At 48.8% G+C, this 18,626-nt stretch overlaps 1 protein-coding gene and 1 long non-coding RNA gene across 5 annotated transcripts; one reads left to right on the forward strand and one right to left on the reverse strand.

The window, feature by feature from the left end:
- The first annotated feature begins 1,291 nt into the window (after positions 1 to 1,291).
- On the forward strand, positions 1,292 to 12,639 carry LOC129037591 (uncharacterized). The gene is made up of 3 exons (XR_008502847.1): positions 1,292 to 1,370; positions 5,392 to 5,464; positions 12,304 to 12,639. It is a non-coding gene; the product is annotated as an uncharacterized LOC129037591 (long non-coding RNA).
- Positions 1,357 to 8,027, reverse strand: HAPLN2 (hyaluronan and proteoglycan link protein 2). Of its 4 annotated transcripts, XM_054489898.2 has the most exons (7): positions 7,857 to 7,961; positions 7,232 to 7,422; positions 3,474 to 3,582; positions 2,898 to 3,251; positions 2,590 to 2,706; positions 2,274 to 2,456; positions 1,357 to 1,956 (listed from the first exon to the last, which is right to left on the reverse strand). In XM_054489898.2, the coding sequence occupies exons 3-7, from the start codon at positions 3,556 to 3,558 to the stop codon at positions 1,673 to 1,675; spliced, it is 1,023 nt and encodes a 340-aa protein (XP_054345873.1). In that variant the 5' UTR covers positions 3,559 to 3,582; positions 7,232 to 7,422; positions 7,857 to 7,961; the 3' UTR covers positions 1,357 to 1,672. The 4 variants fall into 4 exon arrangements, with proteins under 4 accessions (XP_054345873.1, XP_054345854.1, XP_054345846.1 ...); XM_054489879.2 differs by having other exon boundaries at positions 2,898 to 3,582; positions 7,232 to 7,373; positions 7,857 to 7,979; XM_054489871.2 differs by having other exon boundaries at positions 2,898 to 3,582; positions 7,857 to 7,964.
- Positions 12,640 to 18,626: the final 5,987 nt, after the last annotated feature.

An 18,626-nucleotide genomic window follows, 5' to 3' on the forward strand; every position in this document is an offset into this window, starting at 1 on the left:
CACCTCAGCCTCCCAAAGTGTTGGAATTACAAGCATGAGCCACCACGCCGGGCCTGATTTTCCTATCCTTAATAGCGCAAACGCTTCTGGGAGGTCTGCAGGCTGCATGTTTTGAAATATGTTTAAGTCATCTTATATTTGTTATCTGAGATTTGGGAGTTGTTTTCACAGCATAATCTACCTGATCTTGACTAATATAGTGCCGTACGACAACCAACCCTCCAGGCTGCCTGATAAGTAGCTGAAAAACTACTATTGTTGCCATATTACTGTAATCACAATAATTATTATTTATTATAGGTACCACTTGAATGCCTATTATGTGTACCAGGCATGTACTACCCAGTACATGCAATGCCTCAACTGATTCTCACAACAAACACAAAAGACAAACATTATTATCTCTTGCCAAGATGAGAAAATCAAGGTTTAGGAAATGGCACAAATATCTCATTTGCTGCATGATGGTTATTGAAGACGCTGTTCATTCTATCATTCTCTGTCCCTTATATAATGTTCCATGGGATGAATTCTCTTTAGCAGTTATAGCAAGAACCCCCTTGGAAATCAATTTTACAACATATATCAAGCACCATGAGCGTGTTCGTGCCCTTTGCCCCATTCATTAGCATTATTAGCTCAGGCTTTTTTTGTAGTATATTTAGAAACCTATGTATATACACACTAATATATATGTGAAAAGTGAATTAATAACATTAGAATTTGTCTCTTGAATTGCTAGTATGTTTCCTTTAGCCACGGGTTAAGAATGTTACTTGTCCAGTTCCCCGTTTGCCTTGGTGGCCCTGGTGTTTGGTATTTGCCTCCTCCTTCCGCAGGGTTAATTTCCTGTCAATTCTAGCAACAATATGACTTTCCTATCTTTAACAGAAGTCCCCGCAAACGCTTCAGGAAGGTCTGCAGCCTGCACATTTTGAAATATGTTTAAGTTGTCTTATATTTGTTATCTGGGGCACATAGGGTAGGCCTGGTGGCATGGGGCGCCCCTGGCAGATTTGAACTAATCTTAAGTGAGTGTGCGGCGCCCCCGCGTGGCGCCTGGCGCAACAACATGCTGGGTTCTCCTGCGGGGGTCCTGGGCCAGGCGCCCACTACGTCTCCACTTCTCCCTCTCCCTTGGCCTATTGGTGCCCTCTGGCCGCACTCCCGCTCTTCCGCTGACCCACCCCTTAACAGCAACAGCCCTGCCCCTTACCCTGTCTTAGATGCTCAGTGGGCACGCAGGATCCCGGGTCATGTGCCCGCGCGCGCGCACACACACACACACACACACCCCTCCACGCCTCGCAGCGCTTACAGCTCCACCCAACAGGAAAGATCCCCAGGTTATTTTATTGCCGTACTCAGAGGTCAGTTAATGCCCCCAGCCGCCTCTCCCTCCCCCCGGCGGTGGCTGAGTCCTCCGCTGGGGTTCGCGAACCGCAGCGGGTCCGAGGGTCACCTCCGCATCTCGCCGCCGGGGGCGCCCCCGCCTCCCCTCCCCGCCGCTAGGCCAGCCGGGGTCCGAGGCCCGCAGCCCCCGGCTGGGAAGGCAGGTCTGGAGAGGCCGCTCCGGGTCTGGAGGGAGGGGAGGCTCTCCGGAAAGGGGTGGCGACAGAACCCCGCCACGACTCCCAAGCTTCGCGCGCGCTGGAGGGGACACAGTGGGCGCCTAATTCTCGGCGTAGCAGTAGGTCCCATAGGCTGCCTGCTGGGGCCTGGGGAAGCCGAAACTGCGCACTCCGGGATCCGGGAGCCCCCCGCAGCGCGGCCGCGGCGTGGTGATTGGGAAGCGCACACTGCCGTCAGCCAGCCAGCCGCCGTCGCACTGGTCTAGCCCCGAGAACTTCCAGGCGGCGTAGAGGTGCCCAACCTTGGCCACCACCGCGCCGCGTCGCCGGCACGCCGCATGGGCTTCAGATAGCGTCAGCCGCCCGGGCACGAAGAACACTTGGCCTGGGGACCACAGTGGGTCACCGACCAAGAGCAGGGTGGGCGGGGCGGGGCGGCTGACACCCAGGGGGCGGAGTTGGGGTGCGGGACCGCAGAGGTGCTGGATCGAGCTTGGGTACGAGGAGTTGGGGGATCGAGGCAGAAGTGCAGGGAGGGTTTGGAGAGGTGAGCTGAAGCCTGGGCGGGCGGGCGGGCTGATGGAGGGGCGGTGCCTTGGAAGGACCCGGAGACCCTGCCCTGATCTCAAGCTGAGGTCCACTCCTCGTCTCCCACATTTCTCAGACCCCGCCCCAAGACCCTGCCTTCGCCCCGCGCCTCACCCGCCAGCGCGGAGGTGAAGCAGAAGGCGTCGTAGCGGTCACGCATCCGGTCGCGGGGCCCGTAGCTGCGGATCCCGGGCCGGCCTCGGCCGCCGCACGGGGCGCGCGCGGTGAGCACAGGGTAGCGCACGGAGCCCTCGAGCAGCCAGCCCGCGTTACACCAGTCCAGACCCTCGGTCCAAGCTGGCGGGAGACGGCGGAGGTCGGAGATGAGAGGCGTCACAGGCAGGAGCCAGACTGAGCTCGCCTGGCGCCCTCTCTCGGGTCCCTGAGACAGCTCCGCGGGGCCTGGGAGGTGCTGGGTTCGGCCGCTCACCCTGGTAGAGCTGGGAGTAGGTGGCCAGGCGTCCGTCCTGCTCCTCGCACGCCTGCTTCGCCTCGTAGTAATTGAACTGGTACCGGCCCCGGCTGGGTTGGTACGGAAACACCACACCTAGGGGGTGGCGGGGATCCTGGGGAGGGCCAGCGGATGGGAGCGGAGGGGGAGGAAGGGAGGCGCGGCCTGGGAGAGGGAGCTGGGGTCCCCAGGGGTGCGGAGGAGATACTGGGAAGGAGCCCTGGGAGACCCAGGCGAGGCGGCCCCGCCTGCTACAGAGGAATGGGGCGGGAGCGGAAGGGCCTCACCCTCCAAGCTCAAGGTCAGCGCCACGCTCTCGTCCTCGATGCCGTTGATGAGCTCGCAGCGGTACCGGCCCTCGTCCTCCAGGCGCACGCCCGCGATGACCAGGGAGGCGTCTAGTCGATGCCCCCTCCGCATCCTGGCGCGCCCTCCCAGGGGCCCATACCCCCGGGCGTGCAGTCCGTTGGTGATGAGGATCAGAGTTTCCCGGAGCTCCCCAGGCTCCACCTTGCTCCAGCGCACCTTGTAGCTGGGAGGCGTGGTGCCCAGGACGCAGGGCAGCGTGGCCGTGGCCCCACGATGAGAGTGAATGACCTCGTGGATGGGGGGCAGGAGGTAGTGGGGGCCCGGGTGGGATGCTGGGCAGAGGGGGCCACAGTGGCAGGAACCCCCGATCCTCACTGCCCCAAGTGCCCAACAGACCCTGCTCCCCAAATGCTTTCTCCAGAGCCCCCCAACCCTCTCCTCCATTGCCTTCTCAGCAATGACTTTCACTCCTGCAACAACTGCCCTTTCCCCTTTCCCCACCCTTGCAGACTCCCCAAGATTTCCCCAGATTCTGGCCTGGGCTGGGGTCTTACCTGGGTCTCCTTGGGCTTTGTGGAAGATGGTGAAGGCCCAAAGAAGGAAGCGGCAGAGTGTGGAGAGGGTGAGCCAGCCTGGCATGATGGGGGGTCAGCCCAGCACTGTCTGCAGGGCACAAAGAGTGGGCAGTTCTTAGGACTGGGGCAAAAGGGTGGGGAAGAGCAGGGTTGTGGGTGAACCCCCATCAGAGATTCCTAGAAGGGGCTGTCCAGCTGGAAGCCACTGGGACAGAGAAAAGGGGTTGGTGACAAAAGGAAGGTGATGAGGGGAAGAAGGCAGTAGCAATCCCCTTCCTCTCCCTCTCTTCCTCTGTCACATCCTCTCAGCCTGCAGGTACTAATTTAGCATCTCCTCTACCTGTCCCCCTCATCACAAGTGCTACTTCCCAAGCTTGCCATCTGGACTGCCAGCTCGTCTCTATCCTCTCCCAACACCCATTATCCATCTGGAGGCCAGAGTCAAAATGATCTTATCACTCTCCTGCTTTTTTCTTTTCTTTTTTTTTTTTTGAGACAGAGTCTTGCTCCATGGTCCAGGCTAGAGTGCAGTGGCATGATCATGGCTCACTGCAGCCCCTAACTTCTAGCCCCAGGTGATCCTCCCACTTCAGCCTCCTGAGTAGCTGGAACTACAGGCATGTGCCACCACACCCAGCTAATTTTTTCTTCTTTTTTTTTTTTTTTTTTTGAGATGGAGTCTCACCGTGTCACCCAGGCTCGAGTGCAGTGGCACGATCTCAGCTCACTGCAAGCTCCGCCTCCCGGGTTCACGCCATTCTCCTGCCTCAGCCTCCCGAGTAGCTGGGACTACAGGCACCCGCCACCACGCCTAGCTAATTTTTTGTATTTTTAGTAGAGACAGGATTTCACTGTATTAGCCAGGATGGTCTCAAACTCCTGACCTTGTGATCCGCCCACCTCAGCCTCCCAAAGTGCTGGGATTACAGGCGTGAGCCACCGCGCCCAGCCTAATTTTTTCTTTTTAAGTTTTTAGTAGAGACGAGGTCATGCTGCATTGACAAGGCTGGTGCTGGGATTACAGCAGGCGTGAGCCACCGTGCCTGGCCTTGTCCCTCTCCTGCTTGAAAGTGACTCCCAGTTGCCCTGAGGATAAAATCCAATCTCATAACCACAGCTTCCAAGGCTGTCTATAATCCAGTTGCTCCCTGTACCTCCAGCATGGCCCCCACCTCACCTCTTACCACTTTGGCCTCTGCACTGTGCCCCTGACATGCTGGACTTCTAGCAGTTTCCCACACAATCCAAGTTTGCATTCATTTCCTTTCCTTTGTGCCTGCATTGGTTGCACAGGCCTCACCTCCTTTGGGAAACCTTTACTCACCCCCAGTTTGCCACACTGTAGTGCACTGTGATCTGCTGGACTGGGGACCTTTTTTTTTTTGAGACAGCGTTTCGCTCTCTCGCCCAGACTGGAGTGCAGTAGTATGATCATGGCTTATTGCAGCCTCGCCCTCCCAGACTCAAGCCATCCTCCCATCTCAGCCTCCTGAGTAGCTGGGACTACAGGTGCACACCACGAAGCCCCACTAATTTTTTTTTCTTTTCTATTTTTTGTAGAGATAGAGTTTCAAAACGTTGCCCAGGCTGGTCTTGAACTCCTGGGCTCAAGTAATCTTTCTGCCTTGGCCTCCCAGAATGCTGGGGTTACAAGCATGAGCCACCACACCCAGCGAGGACTTTTTTTGTCTCACAAGTACTTTTATTAGCACCTAAACTTAACAGTGTGAATTTGAACATAATATGTATCCATATATAGACTGTATCAAGGAGGTTTTCCAGAAATTATGAAGTTAAAAAATATAAAATTATAAAGTTATTTTAAAAACTACTTTAAATGCAATTATCTATTTCAGTACAGTAGTTGATTCCCCCCTTTAAATTTTTTTTTTTTCAGACGGAGTCTCGCTCTGTTGCCCAGGCTGGAGCACAGTGGCACGATCTCGGATCACTGCAAGCTCCACCTCCCGGTAAAAAAATTTTTTAATAAGATACAGGGTCTTACTATGTTGCCCAATTCCTGCGCTCAAGCAATGCTCCCATCTCAGCCTCCCAAGTAGCTGGAACTACAGGTTTGAGCCACTGCACCCAGCTCCTCCTTTATTGTAACATTCTTTTTTTTTTTTTTTTTTTTTTTTTTTTTCTGAGAGGGAGTTTCACTCTTGTTGCCCAGGCTGGAGTGCAATGGCACCATCTCGGCTCACTGCAACCTCCACCTCCTGGGTTCAAGCGATTCTCCTGAGTAGCTGGGACTACAGGCACCCACTACCATTCCGGGCTAATTTTTGTATTTGTAGTAGAAACAGGGTTTCACCATGTTGGCCAGGCTGGTCTTGAGAACTCCAGACCTCAGGTGATCCACCCTCCCTGGCCTCCCAAAATGCTGGGATTACAGGCGTGAGCCACCGCCTCCAGCACCTATTGTATCATTCTTATCCCTTTGACCTTAAAAAAAAAAAAAAAAAAAAAAAAAAAAAAACTGGACTGGGCCAGGCACAGTGGGTCACACCTGTAATCCCAACACTTTGGGAGGCTGAGGCAGGTGGATTACTTGAGGTTAGGAGTTCAAGACCAGCCTGGCCATCATAGTGAAACCCTGTCTCTACTAAAAATATGACATTCAGCTGGGCGTGGTGGCGTGCACCTGTAATTCCAGCTACTCGGGAGGCTGAGGCAGGAGAATCGCTTGAACCCAGGAGGTGGAGGTTGCAGTGAGCCAAGATTGTGCCACTGCACTCCAGCCTAGGGGATAGAGCAAGACCTTGTCTCAAAAAAAAAAAAAAAAAAAAGAATACTTCTTGACTTCACTGTATTCATTTTCCAAATCTGGCTCCTCTATTTCCTAATTGCATGACTATGCGTAAGTTAATTATCATGCTCAAGTTACCTAACCTCTCTCTGCCTCAGTGTCCTCATCAGTGAAATGTGGGGAATAATAGCACACCTACCTCACTGAGTAGTTGTGAGGAGTAAATAAATTGATATATGCAAAATGTTTGAAATAGTGTCTGGAATGTAATAAGTGCTATGTATGTGTTAGCTGTTATCTCCAGTTCCCAGCATAGTTTCTGGTACATAGTAGGTGCTAAATAAGTGTGTATGGTTTAATGAATGAACTTACATTAAGGATTCATGGGAAGATGGGATGGGGAATGGGGAGATGGAGGAAGCACCCTGAGAAGTTGCCAGAAATCTAAAGAATGGAGCTCCATCTTCCTGCAAATGAGGACCAAAGACCAGCTTGCGGTAGGAGAAACAGAGGTTAGGCACAGAAAACTTCTCAGTGGTTAAAGGTGAAAGTATCTGGGATGCGAACATGAGCAAGAGAACCACTTCCTTATAGGAGAACTTGATAAGTAAGAATGATCGTGAGGACTGAGATTGACTGAGACCAACAATAATGATAGCTCAAATGAACACGTTTAAAATTGAATGTGCCTGACACTGCTCTAAGCACTTTACTTGCATATTTTTATATTTACTCCTCCCAGCAATCCTGAGACAGAAACAATTGTAAATCCTATTGTACATATGCTGAAACCAAGGTGCACCTATTTTAGGAAATGAGGTCACACAGCTAGTAAGAGGAAGGGTTTGCTGGGATTTGAATCCAGATCTGACAGTAAGGCTCAAGCACTTAATCACTAATCTATATTTCCGCATTTCAAAACAGTGCACACACATGCTCTTCATACCTCTTACAGAAAATGAGAGTAGTCAGCAGCTCCATTGCCTACCTGTTAGAAGCTGGTCTCTTCACAGAGACGGAGGGAGCAGTGCTTAGCAGCTTTTTGTCTTGCTTGAGGAAGAGGTTCTGGATGAAGGTTTTGCCAGGCTCCTGGGAGTTCCAAGCACCTTAAAACCCTGGAACTTGAGCCCCTGTTCAACACAGTTGCTCCTTTTGCACCTTTGAGGAAAAGCTTCTGTCCTGTGCTCAAAGAAGAAGCCAAGGTGCCAAGAACGACCCCCCACCCCCATCAGTCCACTAAGCCATGTTAAGAGACCTGTGTCCAGCCCTGTGACTATATCCGTGGAAATCACTATTCCGGGACCAGGGGAAGATGCTGGGGTTGGGATAAGGGCTGGGAACCCATGAAGGGGAGTGGAATAAAGGGAGCAACCCAGGAATGCTGACCTGGAAGAGTACAGAAAGTGAGGTGCTTCATTTTTTCTCGATGCCTTTGAACCAGAGAGATGTAGATTGATCGGTGGATATGAAGGTGTTGGACTGATGGGGATGGGGATGAACTCTAAATGTGGCTCAAAGATCCATAACTGCCAAGCTCGAGCTGCCTCCCTTTCCATATGCGCCTCATCTAAGCAGCATCCCCATCTCCCCTCTCCCCACAACAGAGTACTCACCTCTGCCCTCTGGTGCCTGAGTGCGCATTGCCTTTGCAAACGGACTTTCAGGTGGGAACCATCCAGGACTTCCAGCTGCTTCAGGAAACCGGACCTCTTCTGTACAACCTCCTGCCTGTCTGTCTGTCTGTCCTTTCCTTCTCAGTCCCCACCCCATCGGAAGCACAATTTCCCATTGTCTCTGTCTTTTCCCCTATTGTTGAATAACAGGGCCCCTTTCTTTATTCTGTGGGTAATGGCAATGAAATGTCAACAGCTGGGGATGTGGGATGCAGGACCGGCTGGCACACACCACCGGAAAAGGGCCTGGGTTGGGGGCGGGCTCAAAACAGGAATTGACATCCCCAAGAAGAAGAGAATAGGGTGAGGGGCAGAGAACGGATGGTGAAAAGGTTGAAATGGAATCTCTCTCAACACTCCAAACTACAGGGCTCTAAAGAGATTTTGTCTGAGGCCAGGGGGAAGGCTGGGCTCCATGAGGGCAGAGGGAGTGGCTAGCATTGCAGTAGGAGAGATGGAGATTAGACAGTAAGGAGGATTTTTCTGTCCCTGGGGAGGAACATGAGAATTTCTGAGGATAGAAGGACTTTGGAAATCTCTCCAAAAGAGAGGTTATCTTATTGGTTCCCTAATATTCTACCTCTTCCCTCAGCACAAATAGATAACCTTTTTAAAGTACTCAGAAGGGGATCCTTAATCTTCCTGGATGGAAATTCACTTTTTTCTCTAAAGTCTTTTTTTTTTTTTTTTTTTTGACACGGCGTCTCGCACTGTCGCTCAGGCTGGAGTGCAGTGGCACGATCTTGGCTCACTGCAAGCTCCGCCTCCCAGGTTCACGCCATTCTCCTGCCTCAGCCTCCCGAGTAGCTGGGACTACAGGCACCCGCCACCACACCCGGCTAATTTTTTGTATTTTTAGTAGAGACAGGGTTTCCCTGTGTTAACCAGGGTGGTCTCGATCTCCTGACCTGGTGATCCACCCGCCTCGGCCTCCCAAAGTGCTGGGATTACAGGCGTGAGCCACCGCGCCCGGCCTTTTTTCATTTTTTATTTTTTTAAGACAAGGCCTCTATCTGTTGCCCAAGCAGGAGTGCAGTGGCCCAATCATAGCTCACTGCATCCTCGAACACCTGGGCTCAAGAGATCTTCCCCCTTAGCCTCGAAATTAGCTAGGACTACAGGCGCGCACCCCCACACCCGTCTAATTAACTTTTTTTTTTTTTTTTGAGACAGAGTCTGGCTCTGTCACCCAGGCTGGAGTGCAGTGGCGCAATCTCGGCTCACTGCTACCTCTGCTCTGCCTCCCGGGTTCAAGCCATCCTCCTCTTACCTCAGCCTTCAGAGCAGCCGGGACTACAGACGTGCGCCACCACGCCCAGATAATTTTTGTATATTTTTGTAGAGATGAGGTTTCACCATGTTGACCAGGCTGGTCCTGAACTCCTGGGCTCAAGCAATCCGCCCACCTCAGCCTCCCCAAGTGCTGGGATTACAGGCGTGAGCCACCATGCTGGGCCTAATTAAGTCCATTTTAAAACTTTTCCATTGAGGTATAATTTACATACAAAAAGTCATAGAAATTATGTGTACAGCTAAATGAATTTTTACCTGTGTACATCATATGTACACAGGTAAAAACCCACCAAATCAAGATATAGAACATTTCCAACAATGCCGAATAGGCCCAATTGTTTTTGTTTTCTATCAATGCAGAGGGAGGACTCCCTCCACCTGCCCCTGTAAACAGCCATGTAGAAATGTTTTGAGCTTTAAGTTCCATTTTAGCCTTATTTTCTCTCTGCTGTAGCCCCATGGAAGTAGCTTTGCATTATTAAAACCATATAACTTCATGTTCTGTGAGTTAAAAATTTAAAAAAAAAAGAGGCTGGGCACTATGGCTCACGCCTGTAATCCCAACACTTTGGGAGGCCGAAGTGGGCGGATCACCTGAGGTCAGGAGTTCGAGACCAGCCTGGCCAACATGGTGAAACTCTGTCTCTACTAAAAATACAAAAATTAGCCAGGCATGGTGGTGTGCACCTGTAATCCCAGCTCCTCGGGAGGCTTGAGGTGGGAAAATCGCTTGAACCCGGGAAAAGGAGGTTGCAGTGAGCTGAGATCGTGCCACTGCACTCCAGCCTGCGCAACAGAGTGAGACACCATCTCAAAAAAAAAAAAAAAAGAACCATACCCTTTCAGAACTGGAGACCTCAGGATGCTGAACATTTACTAGAGGAGGAGACAGAGAGGAAGGTGGCTTGCCCCAAATCATGCACAATACAGTCGTTGAGTCAAGCCTAGAAGTTTCTGCTTTTTCCACTAATCTTCTTCTGCCTCTCTCCTTGGCTGTCCAGTTCAGACAAGCTCCAGGTTTTCACTTGGGCCATATCTAATAATAGGAAGCTTACCTTGAATATACTTTTCTTTCTTTCTTTCTTTTGAAACAAGGTCTCACTCTGTCACCCAGGCTGGAGTGCAGTGATACGATCATGGTGCACTGCAGCCTCGACCTCCCAGGTTCAAACGATCCCTCCCACCTCAGCCTCTTGGGTAGCTTGGTGCACAGATGTGCACCACCACACCCAGCTAACTTTTAAAAATTATTTGTAAAGACAGGGTCTCCCTATCTTGCCCAGGCTGCTCTCGAACCCCTGGAATCAAGTGACCCTCCCTCCTTGGCCTCCCAAAGTGCTGGGATTACAAGCGTAAGCCACTGCACCCGGCCGACTATACTCTTGAAAGATCTGATTGACTATCTTTTCCCTATCTACTCCATCGCTGTTCTTAAGCAATTCCCTCCTCCTCCCACGACTGTCTCTCTCATAAGAGAAGACAAATAGCCCCCTGTCTCCTTGGACAGGACACCCTGATCCAGTGCATCTGATTGGCTTCCTGCCAACTCAAACAAACAGCCTCCGGCAGAGGGAGAAGTAGATATAAATGGCTCCACAGCCTGGCCACTGCGTCCATTCCCAGGCTCATTTCTCCACAAATGTACTGCTCCTTTCTCCACAAATCACTTCTGAACTGTGGCTTGGAAGTCTCTGGTATGTAAATCCATAAAAGGCTGAGTTTGATGGGGAGGAAAGCCTAGAACTATTTGATAGATGCAAAAACAACCCAGTGAGGATAGAATGAGAAAGGAACAGACAGGAATACATATAATGAATAGCCAAACTGTGTTTAGTTTACTCAAGGTCACTTTCATTCTCAGTTTCCCCACAGACGCTAAAACGGGAGTGGGGTGAGATGGCTGAGACAAGCTGGGGTCTCCTCGCTGAGACAAGCTGGGGTCTCCTCACTGACCCAGCATCTCTGAGGAAGGGCTTTGTCAGTCCTATACCTACTGACCAGAATGTGGTGGAGTGATTCCAGACAAGCACAGAGTCCCGACATCTCCTTCTCTAACACCCACACTCGGCTTCCACCATCCAAGCAGGTTCAGCTGGCCAGTTTTCCTGACCCCTGGTGATGGCAAGCATGGTCCCAGTTTATGACTAGGATTGTTGTGTGAATGACTGGAAGGGCTGGCAAGATGACACTTTAGGGAGGACTTTAAAAGGCATGGCTCTCTCTGGTCTTTCTCTTTCCAACATTTTTTTAATAATTTTTTTTAAGAGATGGGTTCTCTAAAAAATTTTTTAAGAGATGGGATTTGGCTGGGCGCGGTGGCTCACGCCTGTAATCCCAGCACTTTGGGAGGCCAAGGCGGGCGGATCATGAGGTCAGGAGTTCAAGACCAGCCTGGCCAGCATGGTGAAACCCCGCCTCTACTAAAAATACAAAAAGTTAGCCGGGCATGATGATTCGTGCCTGTAATCCCAGCTACTCAGGAGGCTGAGGCAGGAGAATCACTTGAACCCAGGAGGCGGAGGTCGCAGTGAGCCGAGATCGCACCACTGCACTCCAGCCTGGGCGATAGACCAAGACTGTGTCTGGAAAAAAAAAAAGAGAGAGAGAGAGAGAGTGAGATGGGATCTGTCTCTGTGGCCCAGAACTGCAGTACAGTGGTGCAATCATTGCTCACTGCAGCCTCAAACTTCTGGGTTCAAGTGATTCTCCTGCCTCACCCTCCTGATTAGCTGGGACTACAGGCGGGCACCCCCATGCCTGGCTCTCCAGCATTTCTCCAGGGCCAAAAGGCAGCAACATTGAACTCAGCCTGGTGCTTTATTTGGACGCTCTCCTAGACTCCACTCCTGGCCACATATAGAGGCCTGGAGTATGCAAGGCTTACTCCCCAGAACGTGCAAGGTAGAACTCTGCAGTACAAACCTTTACAGCTGCTGGGCATAGGAGACCTTCTAGTAGAGGACAGGAGGCTTGGGTTCTAGTTACAGTTCTGCCACAGTGTCACCTTAGGTGACACAGGCCCAGGCTTCGCTGCTGGGCCTGTTACTTCATCTGCACAATGGAAACTCAATTCTATTTAAATTACTTTCTAAAGGGCCTCAGTCTGCAGAGACACAGAAGCAAATGACTGTATGAAGCTCCTGACTGTATGAAGTTCTCAGTCAAACAAAATAGTACCTCTTCTGCCCATCTCAGAGGTCGATGAGGGTAAAGTGAAATAATGGAAAGCACAAGGAACAGTAAAAGGCAAATGTCAAGAAGCTGTTTGCAAAGTTAGCAAGATGTAAAATTAGATTTTACTTATTAATAATCATGTCACTTGTCATTCTGTTTATAACGGTCAGTTCACTGCTGATATTCAAGTGGAACGTTTAAACTGTATTTTTGCTCAACTATCCCTCCAAATAAATATCTTGAAATCTTGACTGTTTATTTTCTTAGCCCATCTTATTCTCCCAGGCCTCAAAGCTTGGTGTCTCAAATCCCTGGCTTGTCTTCTCATTCTGGCCAGTCTAGGTGGGGTCTGGCTTCGGTTTGTACAGAGTCTCACTCGCAATCTCATATTGGTCAAACAAACCCAGAAGTAAGATCTACACGTATTAATCAACCATTCTCAGACCAGGATTGGAATAATTTGAAAAAGTGAACTCTGGCCGGGCGCCGTGTTCACGCCTGTAATCCCAGCACTCTGGGAGGCTGAGGCGGGTGAATCACGAGGTCAGGAGATCGAGACCATCCTGGCCATCATGGTGAAATCCATCTCTACTAAAATTACAAAAATTAGCCGGGTGTGGTGGCGCGTGCCTGTGATCCCAGCTACTCGGGAGGCTGAGGCAGGAGAATCGCTTGAACCAGGGAGACGGAGGTTGCAATGAGCTGAGATTGCACCACTGCACTCCAGCCTGGTGACAGAGTGAGACTCTGTCTCAAAAAAAAAAAAAAAAAAAGTGAACACCAACTTATAGCTGTATGTTCTTTCACGTGGGAGAAATAAACTCTATCACAGTATTATTATTCCCATTTTATAGACCAGGAAACTGATGTTCAGAAAGGGTTAGTACGTTAGTAACTTGCTCAAGTTCGTATACTTACTAAGTAACCCAGGTAGCCTATCTCTAAAGTTAGATGAGTTCTTCTTTGCTGTGAAAGAATAATTTCTTGAAACTTGGAAAAGGTAAAATTGAGGATTTTTTGGCTTTTTTTTTTTTTTTGATATCACACTAGAGCATTTTTTCTTTTTTTTCTTTTTTTTTGTTTTTTTTGTTTTTTTTTTTTGAGACGGAATCTTACTCTGTCACCCAGGCTGGAGTGCAGTGGCATGATCTTGGCTCAATGCAACCTCCACTTCCTGGGATCAAGTGATTTTCCTGTCTCAGCCTCCCAAGTAGCTAGGATTACAGGCATGCGCCACCACACCCAGCTAATTTTTTGTATTTTTAATAGAGACAGGGCTTCACCATGTTGGCCAGGCTGATCTTGAACTTCTGACCTCAAGTGATCCACCCGCCTTGGCCTCCCAAATTGTTGGGATTACAGGCATGAGCCACCGCACCTGGTCTAGAGCATTTTCTAATAAGCTTGCTTGACACTCGTCTGACTCCCCCAGGGAATGTGACTTTGTTGTCACAGTATATTTGATAAATAATCTACAACTTACAAATGCACAGACATTTGTAGTCCTGTCGGGTAAAGGCTAACCTGCAGAACTTGATACAATGATAGGGTTTTATTGCCCAATTGAGAAGTTAATCACAAAGGGGTTTTGGTTTTACTGTCCTAGAAAGTTAGCCAGTCCTATATCTAAATTATCAATCTAATTTTGACAATTCTTTTCTTTTTTTTGAGACGGAGTCCCACTCTGTCACCCAGACTGGTGTGCAGTGGTGCGATCTTGGCTCACTGCAACCTCTGCCTCCCGGGTTCAAGCGATTCTCCTGCCTCGGCCTCCTGAGTAGCTGGGATTACAGGTGCGCACCACCACGCTCAGCTAATTTTTTTGTATTTTTAGTAGAGACAGGGTTTTGCCATGTTGGTCAGGCTGGTCTCGAACTCCTGACCTCACGATCCACCCGCCTTGGCCTCCCAAAGTGCTGGGATTACAGGCGTGAGCCACCACGCCTGGCCTGACAATTCTTTTCTTATTGACTGTTTAAATTCCTGTTTCTCAAATCCTCCTCAAAGCAGCTCTTTTGTCTCCTTATTGGTTCTCTCCTTAATGAGTTCAATAAAATGATGACATGAGTTAATGAATAACAAAAAAGTTTGAGAATTGTGTTTTCCCACTTCTCAACTTCTCTTTATTGAGGGCAACACACTAGCACCCTCTGCTTCCCTTTAATAATAAATCCACTGGCAGAATTACTGAGAGAGTTTTTAGGAAGCTAAAACTCTTGGAAGGGTAGGACCACTTTGTATCTCCAGCATGCAAGGAACCAGCTATGAACTCCAAGATGAAGTGGCCATTACCAGCAAGACTCCTCTGCAAGTCCTTCGCGTGGCTAAGGACAGCTTTGGTGTTTGCTGCTCCCGTGAGCCACCATTTCCTGCTCCTCAGTCCCACTACCAACATCAAAGAGACTTTAGGTGCACCCATTTGTGCTTCCTCCGGGAAGCTTTCCTTAACAGAAGCAAGAAACAGGAGCCAGGAGCAGTGGCATGTGCTTGTGGTCCCAGATACTTGGGAGGCTGAGACAGGAGAATTGCTTGAACCCAGGAGTTTAAAGCTGCAGTAAGCTATGATTTAGCCACGGCCCTCCACTCTGGAAGACAGAGTGGGACCACTCCGGATGACAGAGTGGGACCACTCCTCCCTCCAAAAAAATATACAAACAAAAGGAAGAAGCAACCTAACAGCTTCACGTGGATATACCAGGCATTCAGAAAATGTTTACTGGCAGGTGCGGTGGCTCACACCTGTAATCCTAGTACTTTGGAAGGCAGAAGCGGGTGGATCACCTGAGGTTGGGAGTTCAAGACCAGCCTGGCCAACATGGTGAAACCCCGTCTCTATTAAAAATACAAAAATTAGCTGAGCATGGTAGTGGGCACCTGTAATCCCAGCTACTGGGAAGGCAGAAGCAGGAAAATTGCTTGAACCCTGGAGGCGGAGGTTGAAGTGAGCCGAGATCACGCCACTGCACTCCGTCCTGGGCAACAGAGCAAAACTCCGTCTCAAAAACAAAACAAAACAAAACAAAAACCCAGAAGATATTTTCTGAATAAATAAATAAAATTGAAGTTTTCTTCCAATTTCTGCAAGTTTAACAAAAAGGCATTATGGTGTAGGAGTTAAGTTCCACAGGCTCTGTTCCTTCTTTCCCTGTGTGCAAAATAAACTAACAAAAAAGTTCCATAGCCTCTGGGTTGAAAGTCTAAGCATAAATCTCAGCCCTGCTACCTACTAACGAGGGAACATTAGATAACTACAGCATTGATAAGCAGAACAGTGCTTGGCTCATAGAAAGTAATCAATACATTTTAGGCATTATTACTGGTAGGGGAAGAAGTTCCAAAGGGAACAGAATCAATCAAAACACAGAGAGCTACTGATTGATTGAAGGGATCACCTGTTTTTTTGGTTTTTGTTTTTTGTTTTTTTGAGATGGAGTCTCGCTCTTGTTGCCCAGGCTGGAGTGCAATGGCGCGATCTCAGCTCACTGCAACCTCCACCTCCCAGGTTCAAGTGATACTAGTGCCTCAGCCTCCCAAGTAGCTGGGATTACAGGTGCGCATGACCACACCTGGCTATTTTTTGTATTTTTAGTAGAGACAGGGTTTCACCATGTTGGCCAGGCTGGTCTTGAACTCCTGACCTCAAAGGATCTGCCTGCCTCGGCCTCCCAAAGTGCTGGGATTACAGACATGAGCCATCACACCTGGCCTTTTTTTTTTTTTTTTTTTTAGGGTCTCACTCTGGCCCAGGCTGGAGGGCAGTGGCGCGATCATAGCTCACTGCAGCCTCGACCTCTCTGGGCTCACGTGATCCTCCCGCCTTAGCCTCCTGAGTCGCTAGAATTGCAGGCATGTACCACCATGCCCAGCTGATTTTTGTATTTTTCTGTAGAGACGGGGTTTCACCATGTTGCCCAGGCTGCTCTCAAACTCCTAGGCTCAAGGGATCCGCCCACCTTGGCCTCCCAAAGTGCTGGGATTACAGGTGTGAGCCACCGTGCTTGGCCACCTAATTTTTAAGAGGACATAAAATCCATACACACATGAAAGTCATATTCCACTTATGATTTTTATCTGTTTGTTATGAAACAAAAGTAATATCATTACATATTGAAAAATAATTCAACCACTATCAAAGGAATAAAATGAAAAGTAAAATTTTCCTTTCCTTTTTTCTTTCTTTCTTCTCACCTCCCCCAGGAACAACTGAACCATTATTAGGCTTCTGCTGTATCTTTCCAGAAAAATATTTAAGAATCTACAGGAAGGTAGATAAATAGAAACATACATCATACATATATTCTAACCTGAGATCATGATATACAAACCATTCCATACTTTTCTTTTTTCTTTTTTTTTTTTTGAGATGGAGTTTTGCTCTTGTTGCCCAGGCTGGAGTGCAATGGTGCGATCTCGGCTCACTGCAACCTCCGCCTTCCTGATTCAAGCGATTCTCCTGCCTCAGCCTCCCAAGTAGCTGGGATTACAGTCTCCCGCCACCATGCCTGGCTAATTTTTTTGTATTTTTAGTAGAGACAAGGTTTCTCCATGTTGGTCAGGCTGGTCTCAAACTCCTGGCCTCAGGTGATCCGTCTGCCTCGGCCTCCCAAAGTGCTGGGATTACAGGCGTAAGCCACTGTGCCTGGCCTCCTACTTTGCTTTTCCACCCAATAATATGATGTGAGCATTTGTCCTATCAGCACATGACATCAAATTCTCTCATTTTTCATGTCTGCATAGTATTTCAGTGGGTGGCTGTAGCATTATTTATTTGTTTGTTTGTTGTTGTTTTTTTGAGATGGAGTCTTGCTGTCACCAGGCTGAAGTGCAGTAGTGCGACCTCAGCTCATTGGAACCTCCACCTCCTGGGTTCAAGCGATTCCACTGCCTCAGCCTCCCAAGGACCTGGGATTACAGGCACACACCACCACGCCCAGCTAATTTTTTATATTTTAGTAGAGACGGGGTTTCACCATGTTGGTCAAGATGGTCTCCATCTCCTGACCTCATGATCCACCCACCTCGACCTCCCAAAGTGCTGGGATTACAGGCGTGAGCCACTGCGCCCAGCCTCTATTTGTTTTTTAACTTTTATTTTATGTTCAGGGGTACATGTGCAGGTTTGTTCTATAAGAAAATTGCATGTTGTGGGGGTTTGGTGTATAGATTATTTTGTCACCCACGTAGTAAGCATAGTACCTGATAGGTAGGTTTTCAATCCTCACCCTCCTCCCACCCTCCTCCCTCAGGTAGGCCTGATATCTATTGTTCCTTTATTTGTGTCCATATGGAGCATAATTTATTTAACGAGATGCCTATTGATGGACATGCTAAAGGTTGCAACAACTAGTTATCTGGAAAAAGAAAACAGCAGATCTATAACTCTCCTTAAACTAAAATCCAGAAGGCTCAAAAATATAAATATAAAAATAAGGCCATCAAAATGCCAGGATGAATCATAGAATATTTTTTTTTAATTGGAAGACTACTTGGATTAATTTTTTACTGATTACACAATGATGCACTTAATTGTAGATAATTTAACAAACATAACAACATTAAAAAGTGAAAAGCCCCCTTAATCTTACCACATAGAGAAAATGACTTTTAATCTTTTGTTGTTTGTCTTTGCAATCTTTCAAGGCATTTATATACATCCATATATGATGTGTATGAATATATTTAGTCATGACTGAAATGGTAACATGTAATAAGGCAGAGAGCCAGCAGGTGGGGCAAGAAGGCTGTATTCCCAGCGCTGAGGGCCCCTGCAGCGTTCTGGGTGCTGCACCTGCCTCAGGTCCTGTGCATGTTTAGGGGATCACCAGGTGTCCGTGGTGGAGGATTCTCAAAGATAAAGATGCTACAGCAGAGCCCTCAAAGCTCTGGGGGCATCCTTCAGACTCAGCGCTTCAGACCTCTGCTTTTCCTGTGTTTAGCTAAGCTCTTGTTCGAAGGGAGAATGAATGAGGCTGGGATTCCTTGGTGTTCTTCTTACCATCACGGTCCTCCTTCCCAGCTCCACTCCCACTGGGATTGGTGTCTTCTATACTGCCCCTTTCAGAAGTTTTTCCACAGCATCTTTACTGATGTATCTGGAAATATGTCGTATGAAAAATATAAAAAAGCAACCCAAATGGGTGTGTCTGCTACCTTGAAACCTGCACCCTCTAGGACAACTCTAGAAGCACAGTAAGCACTGCAAAAGAAAGAGGGCGGGTGGATCACGAGGTCAAGAGTTCAAGA

The sequence above is a fragment of the Pongo pygmaeus genome, chromosome 1, assembly GCF_028885625.2.
Source record: "Pongo pygmaeus isolate AG05252 chromosome 1, NHGRI_mPonPyg2-v2.0_pri, whole genome shotgun sequence".
NCBI lineage: Eukaryota > Metazoa > Chordata > Mammalia > Primates > Hominidae > Pongo > Pongo pygmaeus.

Coding starts and splice junctions, on each gene's coding strand:
- HAPLN2 (XM_054489879.2), bottom strand. CDS start 3,558: ATGCCAGGCTGGCTCACCCTCTCCACACTCTGCCGCTTCCTTCTTTGG. Junction 2,707..2,897: donor GCTGACCTTGAGCTTGGAGG/GTGAGGCCCTTC, acceptor GCCACCCCCTAG/GTGTGGTGTTTCCGTACCAA. Junction 1,957..2,273: donor CTTCACCTCCGCGCTGGCGG/GTGAGGCGCGGG, acceptor TGTGGTCCCCAG/GCCAAGTGTTCTTCGTGCCC.